Here is a 26,283-nt window from a genome sequence, read left to right on the forward strand (position 1 = left end):
ATTCATTCTGAATAATATATATTCGACGTATCATGTATCATTCGACAAGTTTTGTCTATGGGAATTCCAAAAACAAGGCGTGGGGGCTGGAGCCGACTTTTCAACGAGCGTATTCGTCTTTTTCAACACTGCGACTTTCAAGTTGAAAGTTTCAGCGTCGTATTGAATTTGCAACCTTGAAAGCAGCAACGTTGAAAAAACAAGCCCGATTTTCGAAACGTCGGCTCCGGCACCCACCCCTCCCGTTTTCGAATTTCTCATCGCAGGCTTCCATTTTCCTCTTCTTGCCTTTCTCTCAATTGTATCCGTAAGTTATTTGTTCCAAGGCCAATTCCCCTGAGTGGGTGTGAACCATTCATAAAGGGCGTCACCATCATCATCGTCGTCATTTCAAGCGGTTGATGCTACGGCCACAGACATTCGTTTCCTCGCGGCACGCTTGAGCCATTCACCAATCAATTTATTGATTTTCTTATACACACGCATGTGCAGAAGGGTGGTAAATGGTGGCGGATGAAGAAGAAACGCGTACGAACGTGTCACGAAAAAAAAAAACATTACGCTTTCCGTACAGTGTGGCAGCACAGTAAAGCTGTCGATGCTGGCATTCGTACTGAATAAATTTAATTTTCATTACTTTAGTGAGCGTATATTTTTCAGGGTAGCGCTGCGTAATTACATTGTGTAATAATAAGAAACAATGCAGCATCGGAACTAATAACAATTGTTGGCCGATCCCACGGCGCGCCCTGTACGCGCTGCGAATTTGAAAATGACAAACTTGCAGCCATTGTATCGTTGCGCCATCTATGAAAGCGCTAGCACAACATGAACAAGAAATGTACGTTTTTTTTTCTCCTTCGCCTCGCGTTTCCCTTTTTTCCCTTTTTTTTTTGCTTGAGCCTTTCGTTTTAGCTGCAGAAAATTAACTCGGTACGTGATAGCGGCCTTGATTGTTACATTTGAAGGGTACAGATTGCGCAGCCAATAATAGAAATAAGGGGTATTCCGGTACGTGGCGGCGATTCGGTTTCTGGAAGCAGGTTCACCCGTTTTAAACAAAGCTTAACTAATGTGTAATTGTTTGTTGATCAGCCACCACTTAGGCTTGATGCACAAATAGTAAATCCCTGATATGGTTATGAGGCACGTCATAGTGTGGGGCTCCGGATATTTTGGCCATCTGAATTCTAATCAACAATTTTTAGTTATTTTTAGTTGCGAGTCAGCGCCTGTTTAGTATCTTGCTTAGTCCTCGTCTATTTTTTGTGCTGTTTTTTTTTTTCATAACAAATACTCTTGTGCATCCTGCATTTCGGTGAATTTGGGCATGCCTTCTCGAAAGTACAATCATGCGAGACTTTAAGATGTCAATACAAGGAATCGCCTCTGCTGCATAATATGCTCTCAACTTGACGTTTCATTGATCCGTACCTAGTTGAATAGTCGAAGTTTTTATCTAACCATCAAAGACGATCTAAGATCTTTAGGATAAATGTTTAAGACCTTCTATTCTCTCGAGCAATTGAATTGATGTGCTTTGAAAAGAAGCATTATCTCAAGGGAGGCGATGCGTTTACACGATACTTATGAACATCCTAACATACTTCACTTTTCCAGCTTGCAGTCATCATATATGTTTTGCCTAAATCATTTGACTCCCTGAATTTGTAGATGCACATTTTGTTTACGTGTGAACTTTCGCAATCGGGGAAAAAAAAACAAAGTTTCACGTGGAAAAGCTTAGGTATGACACATGTTATGAGAAGAAGATGCTTTGCTGGCACGCGACACGTGCGCGTGCGGGACCAAATAAGTCGAAGATGGCGCTTTTCTGTCGAAAACGCTTGGCTGCTCTGGACCTGGACACCAGCGATTCATTCGACTGCTATGATGCGATGGGGCACGGCCTCTACCAGCAGCGCCTGTTTTCTCTCTCTTTCGCCTTCTCGCTGTATGTTCACTGCAGCATACTGGTCTTCTACCTCATATCGAGTGACGTGGACCACTGGTGCCGACCGCCGGCCGACTGGCCTCTGTCTGTCGCCGAATGGAGGAACTCGGCCATCCCTCTGGCAGCTGATGGCAGGCCCAGCCGGTGCACTGTCTACAAGTATCCGGGGGACCCGAACGACACCGACGTTACAACTTGCGGCCACTGGGACTACGATCCGAAGAACAAGAAAAGGACGGTCGTGAGCACCTGGAACCTGGTCTGCAAACGGCGGTTTCTCGTCGCGGTCATACAGGTCGTGCAGCTCGCGGGTTTCATCTTGCTGCCCAGCATTGGCGGCTACATGATGGACCGCGTAGGCCGCCGACCAATACTTCTGCTGTCCTCCGCCGCGTTCATTATCAGCACTTGCGGAGGTTGCTTTGCCAACACGTTCGCCCTGTACGTGACCATCAGGTTCTTTAACAGCGCCTGCGTGGGCACGGGCGCCCTAGCGTCCTTCATACTGGCGTTCGAGACAACCAGACACGAATACCGAACATCGTATGGCGTTACGGTCACCCTGTTGGCTCTCATGATCAGTGAGCTGTGGTACAACGTGGTCAACGAATTCAATCTGGAATGGTTCCTGCTTCAAGCGGTGTTCCTTTCACCCACGGCCTTGGCATTCCTCACTTTCTGGTTTGCCGACGAGTCCCCACGATGGCTCATCTTCGCCAGGAACATGGCCTCGGCGGAAGCGGTGATGCTCGCGGCCGCGAAAATGAACAACGTGCCGCTGCCCATCACCTCCTGCCTGTTGAACGCCGTAAAGGCTGAGGTGCTAAAGGCCGATGAGCGTGCCGGGACGTCGCCCGTGCCTACCGAGAACTCGTGGGCGAACTACATACCCACTCGAGCACTCTTCATGTTCGGCGCATACTTCTCCGTCACGTTCACTTACCTCGTGCTGCTCCAGTCGTCTGTGCAGCAGAGTACGCAGACGTGGACCCGCTGGTTGTCGCTACCCAGCAACATGCTGACAACTCTGTTCGCGTACAAGTTCATAGGCCGGGTACCTCCTTTGGAGTTACTCATATGGTGCTTCGCCATTCTCGGCAGCCTCGTATGCCTGCTCAGCCTGACCTTGGGAGACCCTACGGGTGTCCTCGCCCAGGTGTTCTACATCCCAGCCAAGGCCATCGCGCTCGCCATGACCGTCCTGGCTGGCATATGCGTGTGCGAGGTGTTCCCGACACCTGTGCGCGCGACGGCGCTGAGCTGGTCGTTTGCCGTCGGCCGAATGGGAGGCGTGTGCGGGACGATCGCGGCGGGGCTGAAGGTCATCGGTCGTGAGGACCTCGCCCTGGCCATTTCTGCGAGCATGATGTTCCTCTCGCTGGCGGCGCTCATTCGAATGCCTGGCAAAAACACGGGGCCTACTATCAACATACGCCGGATATCCGCCTCGTGCAGCCAAAGCCTGGACCACATGAAGATGACGCTGGAGCCACTGGATTACCGGAAGCCTGAGAAAAGGCGATATAGTCACGAGCGGAAAAAGTCCCACTCTTCGAGCTTGTCCCGAAGGCGCCATTCCTTTTGGGATGCATAGTGCGAACTAAACCTAATAAACCGATAGCAGTTAATAACGCAAATGCATCGTAGTGTCCTCCTACTTTAGAACATATTATTGGTGCATCCGTATCCTTGTGCTCCAGGACACTCTGGTGACGCGCGTTTTGTTCGGGTCGTTGAAATGCTCTCAAGAGCACTACTCTGCAACTCGGAGCGCTCTGGGGCGCCATCCTTTGGCCTCGGAGCGCGATCAACATCTGATCACGTGACTGCCGTGTCTCGGCTGTTTGCGAAAGAAGACACGGTACCGTGTTTCCCCTTCCAGTCTCCGAATGCTCTGGCCATAGAGTTTCTCGCAATCATACCTAGAGGGAAATCTGGCGCTAGTGAGCTGCTGGATGCAAGGGAATGACGGGATACGTGAGCTTCAAACATGACTCGGATTTGTATACCTCGAACACGCGCATGGCATCACGTTAAAATGATTAATTTCTTACTAAAAGAGCACGTAATCTACTTATTTTCGTCATTTCACAGAAACGTGTTCTATTTAACACTAGAACCTTCTACGCTGATGTACAATTTTACGAAGCGTATTAAGTAACAAACGGCCGCTAAACGTGGCAGGTAGACGACAAAAGCGAGTGTTCTTTCCGCCATGTTTATGTCGTCTCTTTCTTTCCTTCGCCATTTGGACGTGTCGTCAAGGTGAGTGGACTTTTATTTTAGAATCTAATACACTTGAATGAGATCCACGTATAAACGTTTGGCACGCCACTCTTCATCGTCATCACCCGAAGCATCGGCAAAGTGCATATGCTTCCTTACTGATGGCTAACGGGTACCTCGCTTCTTCGCCGCAGAATGACAAATAAATAGATAGCGGGTGTTTTCATACTTCATAATAAACAGAAATCATGTCGTAGTGTATAGCCTGCAAGTGTATACTTGTATTGGTTGCTCCAAGAGAGTTCACAACGAGCTCTAAAAAAGGCACTCCACCAACTTTCGGGGTTATCGTGCTGCCCGTGCTGCACAGGCGTCATGTTTTCTTTTGCTGCTGCTGTTGTTGTTGTTGTCCAACTGGTCAAAACAACGTGATGAGTGGGCCACTGAGAAATCAAGAAGATACAGTGGTGCTCTTGTTAGCTCAGCAAACACAGCACTGCAGGGACATAACAAAAGAGTCTCAGTCGTTTGTCGTATGCAACTTTTATTTAGATAAAATACTTTTAATAGTGTATCAAAGTGATACCGTTTCCACCTAGACAAACACTGCCGCGAGTGGAGTTCACAAACGTATTTTTTTCGCAACATCACTGACAAAACGCGAGTTGAAGTGAACAAATGATTGCTTGTTGTGTTCGACGACTAATGCCGATCAACGAGCCGTTAAACAGGTTAATACAACACATATTCGTAAACCACTCGAACCACTCCTTTACTCGAAACGGCGATGAGTCAAAGAAATCACTGAAAGGCGCGATTTCTTTCGTCCCGCTGATTTAATCAGCCACTGCGGCTGTCTGAAAAAAAAAGAAGACTAGAAACATTCAACAGTCAATAGAAATATTCTCATTTCTTTGTTACTTTCGTTGAAACCATTTTGCTCGAAAAGCTTACACGGATGTACCCGTGATATCTCGTTTACGTTATCGAAACTGAAGAAGCTTTACGCCTCCTACACATTACGTGGGTTAGTCATGTCTGACTGAGCACTACGTTTCCTAAAGCTACATAGAGCGCCTCGACTGCCTGCACTATTTGAGAATGCCAGATTTTACAGTATTTCCACAAAGGGAGCTAATAATACGAGATTCGAGAGACAGAAACAGTATCTCACTAAAGCTAAATCAGTTTTTTTTTACTTTTCCTATCTGTGCTTTGGGAGAGGCAGCGCCGTATGATTTGATGAAGAAGTTGTAGAAGAAAAAGAAGAATGTATATAAAAAAAAGTCACTCGCTGGAACCACGTTGTGCCGAACAACAATAGACTCTCGAGAATCAAAGAAAAAGAAGGAAAAATTAATAAGTACAACCGTGAATGCATTTGAGTAATGACAACAGTCTAACAACTGGATACAAAACGAGGTTTCCATACCGAAGAAGCTGCCGCGTATTTTTTTTTGTCTCCTGAAATTTGTGAATAACAAGCACTTCATGCGAAAACAGTACGGCGAAGAAACGCGCGGAAGTGAGTAGATAAGAGAAGGCCGATCGGGGCCGTTCTATTGGCTATATTATATGTCACACGGGGATCTACATTACTACAATTATGTAAAAAAAAAACATGCGCATCCAGAGGGCAGCACTGTTTGGAAGCAGGAAATCCAAACGCCGTGCTGCGCGCTGCCTTGTCGCAGAGTGGGAAAGAGGGAGAAAGAGTGAAAGAGAATCGCCTCAAAGAGTCGCTTATATTACATAAGATCCGAAGAGTCAGTACTACAGAAAACGACTACGATCAACGACTGAGCGATGCGCCTGAGAAGATTTGATCGTGGAATATAGGCGTACATACCAACTTTGTTGTTGAGTATAAACAAAAAAAAAAAACGCGCTGTGTTTGTCTCTGTCAACAAAGGAGAGCTCTTCATTGAATTATGTGAAAGCAACTAACACCTCCACCCTGACCTCCGCGACGTGCTGACCTCATGCTCTTTTTTTGTTGATGACAGATGCTATGACATTCAACCACCGCGCAGATCACATTCAAGATACCTAAATAAAAATAATCATCACAGAAAAGTAAAGAATTTATTACCAAATTCGAATTGAGTCTGTCGACCATCACTTTTTACCGTTCAACCAGCAGGGGGAACAGACAGGTAATGCACGTGGCCCTCACTTATTCGCCTGTGCTCAAACGTTGTCGAAACACTAGGAGCAGTGCGAGCGTCTTATCGACGTCGGTGAGATCATGACAACGGCACAAGTGCCACCAACGCCTTCTTGACTAGACTCGGCGACAACGTTTCTTGACAGCACTGTCGAAGCTTCAGAACTGAATGCCTGCTACCACAACAAAAAATATAACACTTGAGTTTACTAATATATTTCTCGCTTGCCTAACTGAAATAAATGATACTTGATTCATTAAGAGACTCGAAGTGCGGTAAGTCGTAAGTGAAATGCAGTTATCTTTCACGTTGGAATCCTGCTTCTCTCTTTCTATTTCTCAGACAGCACCACCTATTCAGCACAGCTGTTTTCCAAAGAAAATGTGGTGCCCATGACGTAGTGTTTTAGTGTACGGCCGTGAACGAGCTGTTTAGCTCTTCAGAACAAGAAAGTTCTCGTAGTAGGACCCTAAAATGTACTCTAAGCAAAGGAAATATATTTCTCATTCCCATTTTTTTGCGTATATAATTTTCCGAACGCATTAATGGTGCGTAAGTGCGAAACCAAAATCTGCCACAAGCTGTGAGGCCGCATGACAGCACGGAAGACCCGCCTTCACAGCCTTCACCTCAATGTGCAGATAAGTTGCCGCCGAGTGTTGTACCAGTGGCTCCTCGACGCAGTAGAGTAGATCTTCGAGAGGAGCAGAGTACTAGAAACAATCTGTGCATGGAGCTCATACGTTGAGCACCGTTCCACGCCTGCCTGAGAAATTATACGTGATGAGAAGAAACGAGTATTTAGGTAGCGAATGCTTGAGTTTCGAAGCACGTACGAGCGTACGTACTTAAACGACTCGTTGAGTATTTGAGACGTGAGCAACTTCACTTGACATCTGAGAAGCAGTTGCGAAGCTGAGGAGCTGCAAACCCGAAGAGGACCTAATGGTGATGGATTTCATCACTGAAAAGTCGGCTCGTATATATAACCAGGCTTCTTAATTTGATATTTAACTCAAACACATCGCCAACTTTCATTGCCCACTTTCTTGTCCTTGAATGTTTTGACATCTGCGTGAAGGTGACGCTGCGAGACACAAGGAACGAAGAGCTGAATGAGAAAATAAAAACCGGTTGTCATGAAAGAGAAACTCTCCAGTGAGATAACTATGGAATAGTATTGCCTTTACAAAGAAATCGAATGCATGACCACCACTGCAGCTGCTGATCTAGGATTCTCAACAACTGCGCATATATTCCACTTGAGCAAAGGCTACGGAGGTCATAGCAAAAGGATGCCCAGCAAAAGCGACCTTCCAAATTTTACGCGAACATGTTAAACGTTTGCAAGTGTTAAAAAGTACTCAAGTATTTGCTTAGCCACGTTCGAAACCACGTTCTGATTTCTTAACATTTCCCGTGTATTATTTTCCTGACGGATGAACTGATTTAGAAAGTAATTGTGAAATATCACTTGAATTTGAAACCATGAGTTGTGACTGACAAGTAGTGTCCGACAAATCTTAGATACCTTAACCAATCTGAAATAACATAACACATCGTATATATGAAAAAATAGTTTTGCTTTCGCGTAAATGGTTACGACTAATTACCAGCTTTTAGGAACAGCCTGTAATAATAAATATTCATTAGTAACTGTTTCTTTTCTTTTTTTGTTGCTCATTATGAGATCACGTATTGTATTGTGGAGGCTATTCATATTTTTTTGGCAATTATCTAGCCAAGACTTCGCACGTTCGCAGTCACAGTAATGAAAGCGCAATCATCAGGACATCCTAATTCGATTCCTTCTTGACCAAACTAAGGAAAGAAGAAAGAGCAATTGAGAGCACAATTAATTCTTGCAGTTATGAAAATGAAGGTTGCCTTACATACCGGTATTTCTTGACGTATGACTAGTACGCACACTAATCCATAATTGTGCTAAATAATTCGTAATTAAAGCCAACGCAAGTGCCAACTTAGCAAAAAAAAAAAAAACGCGGCACATCACGGAGAAGATGTACGGCTGTGCTAACTATCTTCAACTTCTAGCTACAGCACCGCTCAAAGGTTGATACTAAACTGCAGTTATACGTACGGTATCCCCGTCGTTGAGGGAAGCATGAAGTAAGTACGACGAGCACCGTAATTTCAGTGATCTCCGGCGAGAAGCGAGAAACTTGGCAACGACAGTCGCGCCCGCAACCTTGGTTTCGTCTCGTTTACGTTCCCGCCTATAGGTACGACACCGAGTCACGAACACGACAAAGAGACAACCTGTCACGCTGTGAAACACTAGCATCCAGACACGCCCACTCACGCACAATCTACACCACATTCGCACGACGTAACGCCAAGTAACGTACGAAACGCGCCCTTCGCAAGTGCACACAACTGCCGAAACGACGCAGCTTAACAAATGAGCAGGTAGTATAGGTATGTGACTGTCGGCATCCTAAAAGAAGAACGTTATCGTTTTTTTTTTCACCTTTATCAGTCGTTCTGTTCTGTGTACTTTGAGGTACTCCTCGTGTTAGGCGGTGGTGATGCATGCACCGCGTGCTTTACGCCTGTAAAAACGTGTCGAAGGCTCACATACTGTGTCGAACAATGTTTGGGAAGGGAAAACGCGCATGCTATGGGTGGTAACACATTAACCAGGTACTCGACACGACGAGGAAGCAAAAGGAGACAGTGTGGAAAAGATATCCCAAGCATCCGCGATATAAGCACAATTGCTTCTGCTAGATCTAGGGTTAATAATAATAAAGGGACAAAAAATTGAAACGACACCTACTTGCCCAAGCGCTAGACTCTACTGCTTCTCTCGAATGATATAATCAATGCATTTTGCCGCCTTTCATATTTTTACCCTAGTTTTTTTTAACATCACCTTATTTAAAATTGAATTAAATGTGTAAAGCCCTGCTTCTGGAGAGCTTTATTACCAGTACAATTCCTACACGTTGCGTTGCCCAGTGAATACTAATTGTAAATTATAATCGCGAATACTGTTTCTGTTAGGTATGTGAGGACCGTGCGTGGGTAATATTTGTTTTCATGAGTAATTTTAGATAACCTCATGCCATATTTTCCGTAAAGATAAAGGATGAAAGTACGTGCGGGAATATCACTAGCAAACGAAAATTTCCGTTATTACCAATTCGCAAATTCATCTCAGTCGAACAAACTATGAGTTATGCAGACTCCAGTGAAAGGTTGTTAAGTGCTGTAAGCGTCGACAGGTAAGCGTCGACAGGTAAGCGTCGACAGGTCCTTACAGTTAAGTTAAGTTCACTCACCTAGTTTATAAATCTATAGTACTGGGAAAACCGCAGGATACAAACGAAAAAGAAATATACTGTTGATTGGGCAAGTTCATGCCTCATATTTGTGTACTGCTTTAGCGTTAATTAAAAAGACAGGTACTGACTCTGCCTTTTCTTTATTTATTTCTTATGTCTCTTTTCCCTTATGCTCAACTTGTACTGTTTTAGCGCAGCTCACATTGAGAATGAAAGATAAGAGACATAAATAAGCAAGAAAGGCTACAGCATGAGTGCGTGTCTGTTCCTTTCTGTATTTTCGTGTCCTTTGCTTCATGTTCAAGTCAGGCTGTGCTAAAGCATTATGAGAAAGCGAATGTTACGGGAGTACGGCGCTGTGTGTGTCCACTTCGTATCCTCTGCTCGGCTTCGTCACTTTTTTGTGTTGTTTTCCCGTGCATCGAATAACAAGAAATCTCAACTGGATACACTTCTCAACTAGACACACATTCCCCAATAAAGCATCGGTGAAGAATGCCTTTAATATGTTAAGCCCACCTATAAGCTATTGTCCCACAGTAACCACAGCAGTGGAGACAAAGTGCCTCCACAAAAATCTGTTTCGGGGTTTCCCATCAGCCTGATAAGCTTTACAATTTATCAGTGTCACCAAAAAAAAAAAGAATGTCTCTGGAGCCAACGTTGCGACAATAACAATGCGACATTTCTACGCCTCCCACTAAGCTAAGCCCAAATGTCGAAATGGTTTCTCCTGCAAAGACAGCATTGTTGACAACATTAAGCTTCTGTCATTATGAGAACGCATCCTTCCCTGATGAACATAAGCTGCTGTGATAGGAGGAAACGCCGTGTGTGTTCGGAGGAAAAAAAATGGCTGCAACAGGTGGAAAAAAATGGCGCTAACGAGTTCGTATGACACTTAAACACGACAGTGAAATCAAAGCATGGTCAAAGGAGATCACTAGCATATCAAGCGCCCGGGTGAAGCCAAGGCGGCAGAAGAGAGAACAGTCGGTACAAGGACGAGACAGACACACATCCAGATAATAATATCGCTAAAACATAACGTCCTCGCAATGTGCTCAACGTGGAGATGAGAGAACATGGTGGTCTCGGTAGGGGACATGTGCGAGACTTGAAAGAAGCGGTCGAGACGGGCACATAAGAGTCCTGTAGGCATAATGTTATATCACCGTCGTCGCCGCCCGTCGCCCACACGGGACCCACACGCACTCAGAAGTCCGACGTGAAGGACGGCAGCGTGGAGATGCGGTAGTCTCCGCCGTTGCTGTCCACTTCGGGCGGCTTGTTGCCTTTCACGGGCATCGTGGAACTGCGGCACGATATGGCGAACTTGAGCTGCTTCATCATCTCCTTACACAGGGAGACCTGGATAAGCAGAGCGGGAAAAACGTTTTAAGTGCACTGAATAAGAAGGACTCTAGGTACACTACACCACAATAGACCATTCGGTAGAAAGATTTTCAACGGCCAGCATTTCGGACCGTTACGACGCGTTTACATTGGGTAATTTTTGTTCAACGCTCAGAAACGCAAAGACGACATTAAGTAGGACGCCAAACGGCGCCTTGTACTGGACATGTTACTAACTTATATTCATCTTCCCTAATCCCTGCTAGCTTGGGAAAGTTCTTCAGAAAGGCCCGAAGAAGCTTCTTCAATTAGGTGGACGCAACGCTACATTACTGCTGATCTAGTGGGGGAAAGGTACTGCCATGTCGGCGAATAATAAAATTGCACGGAGCAAACGTACCAACACCATCGCTATCGAGAAAGTTATAGATGTGCAGAACCTCCAGTGCTTCATTGTATCTGAGGGAACGGCAGTAGAATATTATGCGGATGTTATTTGCGTAGCCGCTAAATCTAGCATATCCTCACACATTCATTGCAAGAAGTGGTAATATTCTTGTTTTATTGGTATTAAAAAACATTCTCGTAAGATACTTGAAAAACGTTGCGCAAGCTTAAAATTGAGAAGAATGAAGAGAAAAGAAGAATTTTTTTTTCACAATATGAAGTCTACTGGAGGACATGTGCCGAGCCATTTCACTCACTGCACGTCAGGAAGGAACAGACAAAATTTGACATGCAGGTCGCAACCACGGAATCTGAGAAACTGCAAAAACGAATAAATCGTATTGTAAAAGTTTTAAAAAATAACAGACCAAGCTCTGGTTATTTACAAACCCGCCGTCCTTCTACTAGAAGAAATCACACAAATCAAAAGGCGGTGAGACGGGAGATGGTAGAGGCAGGAAGATTTAACAAGATGGTAACATGTGGTATGCTATCTGGCACTGGGATGCGGAAATAGCCCGACAATAAATAGTTTAGCGTGAGCATGTAAATAAGTAAATTCAGAGCCAGCAGATGACACAGCCCATTTATGCTCTATTTGACACATTTCATTTATGCTACGTGGCGAACATTCCCTCCTGATTACCACTGTGACAAACAACTCTTTTATCTTTATTGTGCCTTGAACCAACATTGTGAGCAGCAGTTTAGGAACAAAATATTCTGGCAGCTTGGGCTCCTAACTCAACAGCCAAGAAAGCTATACCAGTTGTTATGAATTAAAGCAGAGAATTTTGGTGGCAAGTTTCTTTGTTTCCCACAACCTTCACGAAAACTAGCAGATAATGTATTCAAGAAATGTTTAGATGGAATTAATTGTGCTCTTATAAGTGTACTGTAGCAATTCTGTACCAGATGTGAAGAAAGTAAGTAAACAAGAAGAAACAATCCGACGGCATGAACCGAACCTGCAACCTTCGGGTAGCCTGCCCAATGCTTCAACAAATGAGCTACAGCGGCGGACGTCCTCTCGTCCACATTATCGGGAACTCATTTGCGTGCAAACCTCAGAGTTTTAGTCAGCTTAGTCCTCATCTATGGCGGTGAGTGCGGAACACTTTCTGATAGCTCACAGCACGTAGCACGTGACCCTTTAAAGAGTAGACAGATGACTGATAAACCCTCGTATACTACCTGAATGCATCAAGTCTGCCGGAGAAAGGCCCTCTTTATGAATGAATGAATGAATGAATGAATGAATGAATGAATGAATGAATGAATGAATGAATGAATGAATGAATGAATGAATGAAAAAATGAACGGTATATGAGGGCTCGTTTCTTTCACATTGGAGCCTTTATATGAGCACTTCATGAGCTGGTCTATAGATATCCTGCTTAGCGCATGTAACGTGTAAATCATCTAGAGCCCTGACCTATTCTCTCGATCTCTGTCTCTCTATTCGCTCCCACCCTCCAAAAAACCTCTCCACGCGTGCGATAAACAACTAGACCAGGCTCTGTTGTTCTTCCAGTCTTCTGTTCATTTCTCCCTTCGCGTAACTCTTGATTTTACAAAGTCAAAGAGAGCAAGTTGATCGCACACTCTTGAGAACGTGCCAAAATAAAAGCATTCATGTAATAATAAGGCGGTGCTACGTGGTTGCCTACATGCAAATACAACACGAGTGCCCACCGAGTCTTCCTTGGCCATCTTCTTGGCCTTGAAGAAGAACTCCATGACGGCCACGATGGAGGCGAGGCCGAGGCCGCCGAGCAATACGACGAACACTCCGCCCACGTTGGCCAGGCTGAGCTCGGTGACGGCCGACGACTTCTTGGAGTCGTCAAGGCACTTGCCGCCGCCTTTGCGCTCCTTCCACCACTTCTCTTTGAAGCTGTGCAGCTTGCCCGCTTCTTGCAGCTTCAAGATGCCGCTAGACAAGATCTGGCGGTACGGTGATTCTGAAAAAAAAAAAGAAAAAGGTGAGCCTGATGCGCGACATGGTATGGAGATGCTATGGGACCCTTTTAAAGTGGCGTGCTTAGCTGCCAGGGGTGGTTTCAGTAGTCCTTCTTACAACGAAATGCGTCGCAGATTCAAACTCCGGCAAATATAAGAGCACATTTCCAATGTTCTTTCTTTATGGTTTCCAACGTGTAGTTCAGCGAAAGAAAAATAATAAAAATATCAAACGTTAAAATACGCATATAGCTACCCCGGGTGGCTTGAGTGGTCTTTCTTACAAGATTTATCTCAGAGCTTTAATATTAACATCTAGGGTGTACGTCCCAAACAAACGATATGAATATGAGGTACGCTGTAGGGGAAGGCTCCTGAAGTTTCGACAATCTGGTAGTTTTCATCTGTCGTACTTTGATCTGCAATGACATCACCCAACACATGGGCCTCTGGCATTTGGCCTCCATTGAAATGCGACCCACGACCTTAATGCGAAATGCGTCCCACAGCCAACGTTCCTTCATTTTAGCAGCCGAGCACCGTATCCATTACACCACCACAGTGGACGCGTCATAGTCAAGCTCCGGCGAATCATTGAGCATATTTCTAATGTTTATTCATTGTAAAAAAACAAAAAACGTGTAGTTAAACACCGATAGATAATGACATATGACATGGGATACACATTTAACATTCTAGAATGACGTGTTTCGCTACCACAGGCGCGTTTCAGTGGCCTTTCTTACAGCAAGAGGCATCACAATGTTATACTCCAGCGAAACTCTGAACATGTTTTTTTTACTTTTATTCTCTATAAACTTATAAATATGACGCGAGGTAAAGTAGAATTTGATAGAGACATCTAAAAAAATATTGAGGCTCTCTGAATAACTTTCGCTGGCATAAAGAAACAACGTGTTCGCCGCACATTTATGTTTGTATGCATAAATTATTAATAAAGAAAAGTTTAAAACCAACAGGGCAACATCTTTTCAAAGGAAAGCTCAGAGTTAAGACATGTGACTACTGCAATGGCTTTCAGACAGTAAAAAATGTAGTAAAACAGCATGTACAGTTATTTTGGCAAAACTCATGGACATTCAATTTACGAGTTTTTATTAGCAATAAGTGAATTATTTATGTTCACCTGTTGTCAGCTGAATCAAAATAATATACAAATGTATTGCAAGCGCAACCAAATGAATCGCACGAGCATACTTTTTTTAGTGACGATGCCATATCCTTTGTTGTCTAGGAGACCACCAATTTGAGTAAGGTTGCAGTCTCGCTCGATGATGTACTCGATTGAGGCTGATTCCATGAGGAAGGCGTAATCTCCCGCCTTGACGCGGTTCACGCCGTCGCTGGATGACTCTGTGTACACGTCCTGCTCATTGTCTAGCATGTACTTGTGCATCCTCTTGTAGGTCGGAATCTTAGATTCCTGCATGAGAACATCAAGAAGCGTGCTATGTCGCAGCACAAGAGACAGATGCCACCGTGACAACGATTCCGTGGCTTTTAATGACTTGATGTAATAGGAGAGATTTTTGAGCCTTCATTTTACACCAGGTACTGCTTTCAGTATGGAAATAAAATAAACTAAAACAGAAAACATAAACAATAACAACAATCCACATTAAAAGACTGGGTGTGCAATCATGAACCTAAGCTGAACTCGCACCAAGTCTTTTAAGGGTCACTAAATACATTAAGTCGATGTTGAGCGCTGAAATAGTGGTCGGAAAACCTCATAGTGCGACTTTTGTGCCAAAAAATGTGCTTATTTTGAAACAAAAATTACGTTTCAGTGGTCCGCATCGCGTTAGCGCACTTCAAATCCCCCGCCTGAACATGGTCCGCCTCACGTCACTGTTGTCCTGCACAACGCTGCCCGGATTTACAGCGCGGCCACTTGTAGCAACAGAACGACAGTAGCGGGAACCACAGCAGAACAACGGTCATCTCGGAGGCCATGGTTCTGCTCGCTTGGTTCAACTGGGCTTCGCTAGATAGCACCACCTATCCAGTCTAACCAGGTGAAAGCAGATTTTTCGAACCACACGCGCCTTTCCCCGTAGTAACGACAGGAGGGTTTTTTTTACAAGTCAAACAGAAATGGACAAGCAGCCTTTTACTGCGTGTCTTAATGCACGAAATGTTCTTTTTTTGTTGCTGCAGCTACTTTGATTACTAATTGCTTGTAGCGATTGTCACAAGCGTTATTAGTTTTAATGATTAGTTGTAGTCAGACGCTCTAACGTTATCGGGATCATTTCTAAAATACCCCCTCATGCGGCCTGTGGTGCCTTACATTTCGCTTAATTTCTCGGTAGGTAGGGCATTGTTGATAATTGCCGTTTGATATTTTGCCGTTTTAGACGTCATAAATTGATCTTTCACTTTAAAATAAATAGTCGTTTGCCTTTAGTGTCCCTTTAATATGTATACGTACATATCAGGCAAGCGGGTTAAAGGGAGACAGAAAGTTAGATGGGCAGACAAGATTAAGAAGTTTGTGCGTATAAAATGGCAGCAGCAAGCACAGGACCGAGTTGACTGGCGGAACATGGGAGAGGCCTTTGTCCTGCAGTGGACGTAGTCAGGCTGCTGCTGCTGCTGCTGCTGCTGATGATGATGATGATGATGATGATGATGATGATTTTTCACAGGGAGATGAAGTTGAGCGTAAAATATTCTCGAATAAATAGTTCTCAAATACACAATACAGCGCTTACGTTGAAGAATGTCCGGGTGCTGCCTGATCGTAGGCACCCATACTTGATCTTCGATTGTTTCGCCAAGTCCTCGGCGTTCTCGATAGGGTAAACAGTCTTCTCGACTGTGAGAAAGGCAGCCAAGTTGGCGGTGTAAGATGATATCATGATGAGTGTGAAGAAGTACCAGATACCAGCCACTGTTCTCGTTGACATGGCTCTGTATGCAAAAAGAGCGACAATGATATATTATTTATTTGTAAATATAAACAATACTCTTGCGATACAGACTGCTTGCGCTTTCCTCAAGGCAACCTTGGCACTAACGAAAAGTTAATAGGTTATTAAAAGTAAAACAAAATCTTCATGCATGTCCTGTTATTGCATCTTAAAATGATACGATTTGCGATATAGTCTTAATGGTTAGTGAAAGTGCCATTACGCCCCTGGTTATGATAGAGAAGAAATCTGCAGCAACCGCCGTTTGAGATTTCGTGTCGTACTTAAGTTTTGTACTTTGGCTCATTTTCATAAGACATGGAGAGAAGAAGAGAGATGAAAGGAAAAGGCAGAGATTTTAGCGCGTCGCAACCAGTGTGCTATACTGCACTGAGGTCATGGTTACAACAGCCACATGAAACCCATGTATCTGTACGTGCGAGGCCCGTTTGCACAGATGATTTAGGTGCTCGTTAAAAAGAACACCAGATGGTCAAATTTTCGGAGCTCTCGACAACGTCCCTCATAATCACATCCCTGGTTGAAAGCCCCGCAATCGTTAGTATATGCCATTGCGAAGCCTACTTGGGTGCCAGGTCGGAGCCCTGCTGCATGAGCGAGCCGATGGTGAACCAGAGCGAGTTGAGCAGGCTGAAGCTGTTCTCGAGAACCTGGTCGTTCTGGCGACACGGGTGCGGGTTGTCCCACTCGTAGGGGCTCAGGCGGCCCACCAGGAAGAGCACAACCGAGACGCCGATGTAGGCGCCCACCACGTACGCCCACACTTCCATGCTGAAGGGCGACAGGAAGCTGAACAGCGTCGTCACCTTCTGAGTAGGTTTCTTGAAGAGAATGCTGATGCCCGTGTTCATGAAGGGCATCGTGAAGTCCACCGCCACCTCTCGCTTAGACGTAATGGTCAGGTCGGCTATGGCCAAATCCGCTTTCTGCGCGTGGGAAGGCCGTTTTGAAGAAGTCTGTGCCACAGACAGTATGTAGCAAAACAATCAAGATGAAAGTTGTGCCACATTTAGTTGAAGAGGCAACAGATTATTCTGCGTGTGTGTACTTATTATGTGTATGAGCTGGTTCCTACGCTGTGTTGACTGCTATGTTGTAAAGAAATCATCTGTACGATAACAATAGGTGCATTGTTAGAAATTTCGAACGTTAATGATGACATTACGGGTATTTTATTTTACGTTATGACGGTGGTGTTCGACATATGTGTGTTCAGGTGTTTGTTTTTTTCCACGTCATTCTATTCTTGTGTTTATTTGTGGTGTTGCACGCTTGACCTATTCATTACGTAAGGAGTAGTTCACGAAAAATTTGTTTTGCAACACCTCCTTCACGCCACATGAATACAAAGAAAATAGAGAGACCAGCAAGGCCATATAAAATAGCATTTTTCATGTTTGGCCATGATTACAGACATGCATTTTGTAAAGACAACAACGATGACTGGTAGCGATATTTAAGACATACATTGAGTGAGGAAAATAATTTAAACCACCTTATCTTTGCGTAAGGCTGTACGTATGAACAAGCCATACCATAACAACGTCGCCGAATGCGACAGCAGCTAGTTCGAAAGCGTGTTTGTGCAGTCATAGAGTAAACGATGATTATCCCTGCTTGCGTATAGGAAATAGATTTTGCGGAACCTTTTCCGTCTTCATGAAAAGCTCCAGAAGCAAACAAATGAAGTGTCATTGTGAGCCACAATGCGAACATGTTACGGCAGCTGTGGATTCCGCATTGATAAAAGAGTAATCAACGCTGGTCATCGCGATATTCGTGCGCCTGAAAGCAAAAGACTGAACTTCGAGGGATCGTCAGTCACAAACTTTATATACCATGGAACCAATTATAGACTGAAGCAAGGTTATACATCAGTAGTTTTGCGATAGCTCCAGTGACCACCGAGCTCTTTAGACCATTTTGTTTTGTAGCCTGCAAAGTCTTTTGTGTGGAGTGTAGGCCAGAAACGCTGAATGTTGGCTTCAAAAAAGAATCGTCGCTATACTTACTCCATTGACTATCTCTCCTATCATTCCGTTCCAGTCTCCACTGGCGTTTTGAATGCCGTAAGCCCTGTCCTTGACCAGCCGGATCTCGTACTTGAAGTTCAACTGCTTAGACAGCTCCTTCAGGAGGTCTACACAGTAGCCTTCGAAGCGATCGTTGCCTTGCAGGTCTGCCGCCGACTCCTTGAGCATCATGTACGGATCAGTCTGCGCTTGCAAAAAAAAAAAAAGAGACATGCACCGTATAACACTTCAGTGTATATATGCTTGGATTATCTCTGCGGATTGGAAATCCGGACGTTTTATGCAGTTTGGTCGGTGCGTCATTGCACGACCTTGTGCTGCAACACACTCCGATGCATTTGCATATAAATAAAAAAAGAGTTATGTAATCCATTGGCTCACAGTTAGTAACAGTTATTGTTATTTACACAAACCACAAGTAACGCTTTTGTTTTTTTCTTTTTTATTTCTAGGCACATCCGGTGTAGCCCTCGCGATCATTTTTTCGAATATTCAGAAAATGTGTTTTTACAAGATAACACTGGCACGACATCATGGTCCTGGTTTCACATTTGCATCGGATGTATATTATGTCGGAGCATAAGCTTGCTTAACATTAGGAGCAGTTACCTGTCAGCTCAACTATTGAATATCAGTTGAATGAGCTCATTGAAAGAGCGTACGATATTTTTTGTGAGATGCTAGAGTTGTTGCGCCACATGGCGGAGCAGATCTCGTCCACTCGCTTCTCTCTATGAGGCCTCCGTGATCTTTTTGGAATCGTGCATAACACAAGGTTAACCCAAGGATTACACAAGGTAATGCGGTCGTTGACGTTCGAATGCAACTACCAGACATCTAAGCCGACGACTACGGCCGTCTCCATATTTTTTTTCTTTGAGTGCTTCGCTTCATATAACGCCATAGAGCATTGGTGTTGTTATATGTTAAGCGTACTCCTGAAAGGAAGAGCAAAGTTGGAACTACCTGACGACGACTCCTGTATTGAACTTGCACCATTTTGAACAGCAAACGGACGTTTGACACTTACGAGAACTGTGGTCACGATCAAAGTCTTGTCTTTGATGAGTAGCGAATCGTAGTCGGACGTTACGTTGTCTTCTACGGTCACGTTGTCCCTGGGCGTCCAGTGCCCCACCTAAACAATAGAAAAACGAAAAATATTAAATAAGTCGTGAATCATACGAGATGGGCTTCGTGATACATTTTCAGTTGTAACAATCTCTCAATCTCGACACGTATAACAGCGAGAGCTGAAACGTCACTGTTCAACATATAGGCAGTCACCCTGCGGGAAATTACTCTGAGTAGACACACTTGTACAATTATGATGAAATAATTCGCATGGCCGCACTTTGTGAAAAAAAAAATGACTTACGGGGCAAATAAACTGCTTATCAGCCGTTCGTTGTCAAATCAGTCGTACAGAACCCAGATACAGATTTGGAGTGTAACAATACAATTAAGCTGTCACAATATCGGATCTGTTGACCAATAAGAAATATTCAATGACGTGCATATTCAAACATTTGTTGAAATGTCATATTAACAGTGTACCAACAAGCAGTGCAGCAGTGGATCATGGGTCATATCAGTGTTGTTTATTTTTGTTTCAAAATGAATTGTTTTTCCGTTGCCTTGTAAACATATGCCTCAATCAACCTATGCCTTGTAAACTCTTGCACCAGTCCCCCTGGTGCCTGAATGAAGTCGCGTATTTGCGTTCCCACAAGGTGCATCTAACGTGGTGCGTAATTCGGAGGACAAGAAATAAACACGTCGCCGAAGAACTTTCTTTTTCCTTGCGATTGCAAAGTCTCAAGAAGTTTCGCTTAATTTATATGTGTTCATGCATGGGGGCCATGGTCTGTGTTCCTCGGTGAAGCCACACAACTCGTCTGCAAAAAGAAAACTAAAATGAAGCGAAACACTATAACTACATCTATCAGATATTTCAATGTTAAAAACATCACAAATTCCGCATCTCTTGGCTCATAAGACGCTGGGGCTTACTCAGGAATAATTGAAAAACGAGATTATGGATTTATTAGGTGTACTGAAGGCAAACACAAAGTTCTCGCTCGTCATAGGCACACGTGAGATGTTATGTCTTGCCTCTTCACCTTCCTTTCCCTTGTTCTTCTTTCTCTGTTTGCAAATACAGTAAATGAAAAATTAAAAAAACAATTAAAAAAAGCGCGAGTAGGTCAGCCGCACGGGAGGCCCATTTCATATCTTTAATTGGAGTTGCGAAAAATTGATAGGTAACAAGACAAACAACGACACACTGCACAGATAGCACATCGAAGATTAGCAAGAGAAGACTGTAAATGTTTAGTAAGTCTGGTGTGCTTTTAAAGTGCAAATGCTACAGCACACACACGCACGCACCACACACACACACACACACACACACACACATACACACACACGCACACACGCACGCACGCACCACACACACACACACGCACACACATATACACACATACACACACGCACGCACGCACACGCACGCACGCACGCACACGCACGCACACGCACGCACGCACATACACACACGCACGCACATTTTTATATGCACACGCGTGCACACACAGACATACCTATACGCCCAAATAAACGTTCACGCAGATGGATAGATAGATAGATAGATAGATAGATAGATAGATAGATAGATAGATAGATAGATAGAAAGATAGATAGATAGATAGATAGATAGATAGATAGATAGATAGATAGATAGATAGATAGATAGGTTAACGAGTTGACTGATATATTGACAATAAATTTAGAATACGTACTGCATACGACATGGTGTCTAGTTGTCTATAGTGAACCGCCTAGGGCAGAAATATCTCATTTTGCGCAATTATGGGATTTAAATATCTCCAGACGCAAGCACGGGGCACTGGCGCCGATTTGGGACAACGAGTACGTGTCCTTTAATCGGCACTGCTGCTGGCTGTCCTAGAGCGGCACACTGGTGGTGACAGAAGTTTAAGATAAGAGAAAAAGCTTTATCAGAAACGTGGTGCTTCAAGAGCGAAAACTGACGCCTCGTGCACGACCAATGCAATAAGGAAATCAGTGGAGCTCGCCGACAAAGAGTGACGAATCAGCTGAAGTCGCGCGAGAAAGGTCGAGCTGAGCCGGGCGACTGACGGACCGTAGGCATCCCGGGCGTTTTCGTTCCCGCGCATCGGCAACGAGCCACTTGGGAGCCAGTCATTAGGGGATTCATTAAATCCTTCATCTGAAGGCTCTTCCTCGCTTTGAAGGCGAAGAAGCCGCCCGGGTGCGGCCCTGCCAGAGCATGACCGCACCGGTGGATCATTTGGGCCCGAGCGCGTACCACCCCCTCTGTTCGGCGGCCCGTGGAGCCTTCGGCAAGCACTCGGCGTTCATTAGCGTGGCAAAGCCCGCCCGCTCACCCACGGTGACGACGACATTGGAGATCAATAGCCACAACGGCCAGATTGCTTTCGTTGTACGCGCGAACGAAGACAGCGGCGACGAGTCTAAGAAGCCCGAAGGGGTCACCCTCTCTGAAACGGCGTCTGTGGAAGATGTGATGTCGCTAAAGGGGGAAGTGATTATATATGAAAAGGAGGGAAAAGTGAGCCCCGTAACTGTCTCTCAGGGGGAGGACACCTCAACAGTGGCTCACGTGGGATGGGGGTAGAGTATGGATTAGAATGATTGGATTAAAAGGTGGAGAGATAGAGAGAGGGGAAGGAGAGAGCGAGGCGCAGGGACAGCGAACGACGGAAGAAAGGAGAAGACAGGAAAGATGGACACGGTAGCAGGAGTCCGAGGACGGGGCACCACTGGCGAGAGCTGTTGTCGGCGTCAGGAGGTGGCGTAGGACCAACACAGTCGGTCAGAGTTGCACTGTCGTTGGATGTCGCGAGGGCACAACCAGTCGGCACGGAATCCAGCGCGCGAAGGTGAAAACCATGGGCTGTTTGCCCATGAAATAGTTAAGCTCCTTCTGTTTTGAATCAAGCGGCGAAAAAATGAAAAAGCAAACTGGCGAGGTGTTGTCATTTTGAGAACTTTATGTCAGTGTTTAAATCGTGAGAGACAGTATTGGGCCCGACATGGCGTATGTGCTATGGCGGGCCCAATACTGTTTCTATGGCGTATGTGCTATAGCACACCAATAGGTCTGCAAATATTATGGTTCTTTGATTTGACAGGTATAGTTCTGTGTGCAGGTGTGTATTCGGAACACACACACACACACACACACACACACAAATCACACACACACACACACACACACACACACACACACACACACACACACACACACACACACACACACACACACACACACACACACACACACACACACACATATATATATATATATATATGTGTTCAGAAGTGCTGATTGAACCAAGTACTGCTTAGAACCACTTGAAACTACCGGCGCCGATAGCTAACTGTGGCTGATGGGAGCTTTAGGAGAAACACCTGCGTCGCCGATAGCTAGTGCCATAGCCGATTTTACAGTATACAGGCGGAGAAGAGCGTTCGGCGGCCACACCACAGGGGGAGATCAGTTCACCGTGACACTGGTGACCTTTTTTTAAGTGTTCACCACTTGTCGTGAAGCTTCATCTCCGCACTCTGCTTCACGCTCAAATGAGGAGGGGAGAGCCGTCCGGGGGAGGCGTAAAAATAAACGGCCCGGTCATCTATGTAAACGTATCTACTTAATTTTTTTCACCGTTTTTTTGTGACAGAGGAAACACGGGTATCGTAACTGTCCAAGAATATGCACATTGGCCTTTGGCGACTCAATTGTTTTTCTTTTCTAGTTTTGCTTTTGTTTTCAATTTAACAATTCTTTTCTTTTCTCTCTTCTTTTCCCCCTCTCGGAAGACGACGATATAAAAGCGCGTCGAAGCCTGGTAAATTTTGCCTTCATGAAGAACATTCTCGGATCGAAACGTCGATGAATAAACTTTTGGACAAGCGTACAGATTTTGTTATTTGTCTACTGCAACCGAACACAACGTTTTCATAATCTACGTTATATATATATATATATATATATATATATATATATATATATATATATATATATATATATATATATATATATATATATATATATATATATATATATATATATATATATATATATATATATATCCATGCCACAGTACTCGTATCATTCTACGTTGTTTAACACTTCTTAGAGAACACAATAAGCTATACCGTGGCCTTCAATTATCTAAGAAGTGTTGGATCTCTGAGATTCGTAAACGCCGTAAAATATTTGAGGCATGTATTTGAGATGACAGCTGTAATCTAAAGCCCTCTTGAGATAAGTGCGTTAATTTAAATGACATTAGTGTGTAACTTGAAATTAACTATTTTGGCTGAACTCAAACTCTGTGTAATTATAATGTAACGTGTAGATGATAATGCTAACTAAAAAGAACAGGTGGAGGAGGATGATAATTGTTTACTGCAGGGGCACATAGCCTTGATAAGGTTCTAGGTAGTTGATCAGTCCAAACGCCACTATGTTTGGGATGCTGTTCGTATCCGGGACAGTATTCGAAGTTGATTGCGTCAAGAAGCAATGCCTGCCGAATAATTAAAATGGCTTCGAGCCACACATTTAGCCCTCTTCACTTCATGCTGAAACCCATAAAAGTGCTATTAAAACACCCTTGTGAAAAATGTCGACGCGAATGCCACGCGTGTACGACAATTCCCATACGCAGCTTTCATGGATTACTTGAAGCGAGGTTGTCAAGGTTCAAAGGAGCGGTTTCACTGAATTCGAACGCGCTGTTTTTTTTTGCCTTGTGGTAAGGTGTGTTTATATTCTGCGTATAATACCAGAGAAAAAGACTAAATATCAAAGATAGAGCAAAACACCCCTGGAACTTGTGTGTAGGGATATGTGTTTTAACCCGCGAAATGATAGATTGTTTTGTGAGTCGAATTCGGTACCTTTTCAGAAGTGCTGATTGAAGGTTCTCTGAAAGCCTTCTTCAAGTATACGTAGAACAGATTCAATAAAAGAGCTTATTGCCTCACGAATTCACCTCCACAAAAAATTTTTGGAATTCGTCCAATACGAGTGGAGTTTCAAAGATTTGTCTCGTGCCGCAAATACACTCTCTCTACTCCCGTTCCGACAAAATCGCTAGAAGATAAGAAGTGAGGAATGGCACGGGGAAAGAACATACGTCACGCGCACCTCGTGACCTTGAGCACTTTTTCGCTGTATCTTTTTTTCTTCAAATGCGCGGCTTTTCAGGGCGATCGCGTGCTCGCGCGCGTACGTGGATAAGTCGTGGTCGTCCGTGGAGGGCCGAGTGACGACCGACCGCACCCTGCTCATATCAACGAATGGATAATACAACGAATCTGACGAGCGATCTGCGAGCCTGTATCGCCAGTTGTCGATAGAAGAGAAAGCGATTTGTAGCCGACTTTGAGAATTTATTGTGAATCCCAGGTAGTGTGTTGAGTTATAATATTTGGCCCGCATTTTCTCTGGAGCCTCGATCACTTACTCGCAGCGTTTTCTGATCATGCTTAAAAATGTTGCAAAGCCTCTTAAGTATATCCACAGTATGAACGCTGCACGCAAGATGATTGCACCTCCACGTGGGAGTATGCGCTGACACTCTGCTGCTTCAATGAATGCGAAAGGCTCCAGTTAGGTACATTACTCACCAATACATGTTGCAGCGTGATGCACATTGACTGAATACTATTATGTCATGGTAATCGTATTCCCTGTGCTTGTTTCTACATGTTTACGGAAATACCAAAAGACGCGTAACCACTGAGGAGGGACTCTATTGATTTACTTTTTTTTGTTGGTTTTCTTCTGTTATGCCACAGAAAGTATTCATTCTCGTTAGTTACTTGCCGTCGTGCTACTTCAGTGAGTATTCTCCAGAGTACAAAACAGTTTTTTTTTCATTCTTAACGAGAGGCGTACTGGTGGGTAGTTGCATTGAAAAATAAGATTAAAACGAGTTCAGTAATGCGTGGTGCTATTGCTGCTTGCAATACGAGACGGCTATATATCACCAGCGTTACTTTTCAGCTTTAGCATCACAGGCCCTTTGCTAAGATGTTGATAGAATATGTGTACTGCGAAGAACTACTGCTGTTCTCAACTCCACCATAGAAGGACATACGAGGGCATCGGATGCCAGAATCTTTCGTTCATTTGTCACAACGTGCAAATGACTCTGCAACTGGGAAAAGCAATAGTAAAAAAAAACGACATGAACGAAGCGTCTCTTCATTCTATTCGAGGCATATCTGCAAGCAAAATGCGGAGCTCCGCAAGAGAATCATTTTTTATATACAAACCAAGACGCAATGTAATGCACGGATGATTGCGCATGTACGCACCGCCATTTTTCTCATTTGAGTTTGGGCAACATACTTTTCTCCCTTATAAGTTTCGACGTTATGGCCATTATTTTCTGAAAATGAATTGGCATTAGTCAGGGCTACGAATGAGTTGTGCCGGTAATTTGCATATATTGATGTAATAACTTGTAGATTAATTTTAAATGGCCTTTTGATTGTCTCTGACAACCTGGAAAAAACGTTTCCGACCTCCTGTCCGAGTTTTTTTTTATTATTTTTTATTTCTGGTTCCTTCCTCGTGCACAATCTGGCTTACGCACCTCGCGTCACACACAGTAAAATCTGTCTCCTAAACTTAGCAAGACCTGCATACATTGCATTCATCTGGTCTTTACGAAGTCAGACACGTCACCATTTTCATTGTCTCGCTTGCTTGTCCCGAAAAATCAAGTTGTTTTCCCTCACACGTCTTGTTCTGCCCCGGGTGTGCCTCAAAACAGAGCAGGCCAT

General features: G+C 44.3%; 2 protein-coding genes across 2 annotated transcripts in view; one reads left to right on the top strand and one right to left on the bottom strand.

Moving 5' to 3' along the window:
- Nucleotides 1-1,823: 1,823 nt before the first annotated feature.
- On the top strand, nucleotides 1,824-3,548 carry LOC142817473 (solute carrier family 22 member 13-like). The gene has a single exon (XM_075894487.1). It carries the CDS (start codon nucleotides 1,824-1,826, stop codon nucleotides 3,546-3,548), a length of 1,725 nt encoding a protein of 574 aa, XP_075750602.1.
- Nucleotides 3,549-10,532: 6,984 nt separating this feature from the next.
- Nucleotides 10,533-26,283, bottom strand: part of LOC142817739 (glutamate receptor ionotropic, kainate 2-like) — a 333,822-nt gene continuing 318,071 nt past the window's right edge. The window contains exons 9-15 of the mRNA XM_075895249.1: nucleotides 19,442-19,549; nucleotides 18,391-18,594; nucleotides 16,943-17,304; nucleotides 16,160-16,358; nucleotides 14,640-14,865; nucleotides 13,155-13,423; nucleotides 10,533-11,027 (exon numbers count right to left, since the gene is read on the bottom strand). Coding sequence (XP_075751364.1) covers nucleotides 10,872-11,027; nucleotides 13,155-13,423; nucleotides 14,640-14,865; nucleotides 16,160-16,358; nucleotides 16,943-17,304; nucleotides 18,391-18,594; nucleotides 19,442-19,549 — 1,524 coding nt within the window. The 3' untranslated portion in view covers nucleotides 10,533-10,871. The remainder of the gene's footprint in view (nucleotides 11,028-13,154; nucleotides 13,424-14,639; nucleotides 14,866-16,159; nucleotides 16,359-16,942; nucleotides 17,305-18,390; nucleotides 18,595-19,441; nucleotides 19,550-26,283) is intronic.

Source organism: Rhipicephalus microplus, chromosome 5 (genome assembly GCF_043290135.1).
Source record: "Rhipicephalus microplus isolate Deutch F79 chromosome 5, USDA_Rmic, whole genome shotgun sequence".
NCBI lineage: Eukaryota > Metazoa > Arthropoda > Arachnida > Ixodida > Ixodidae > Rhipicephalus > Rhipicephalus microplus.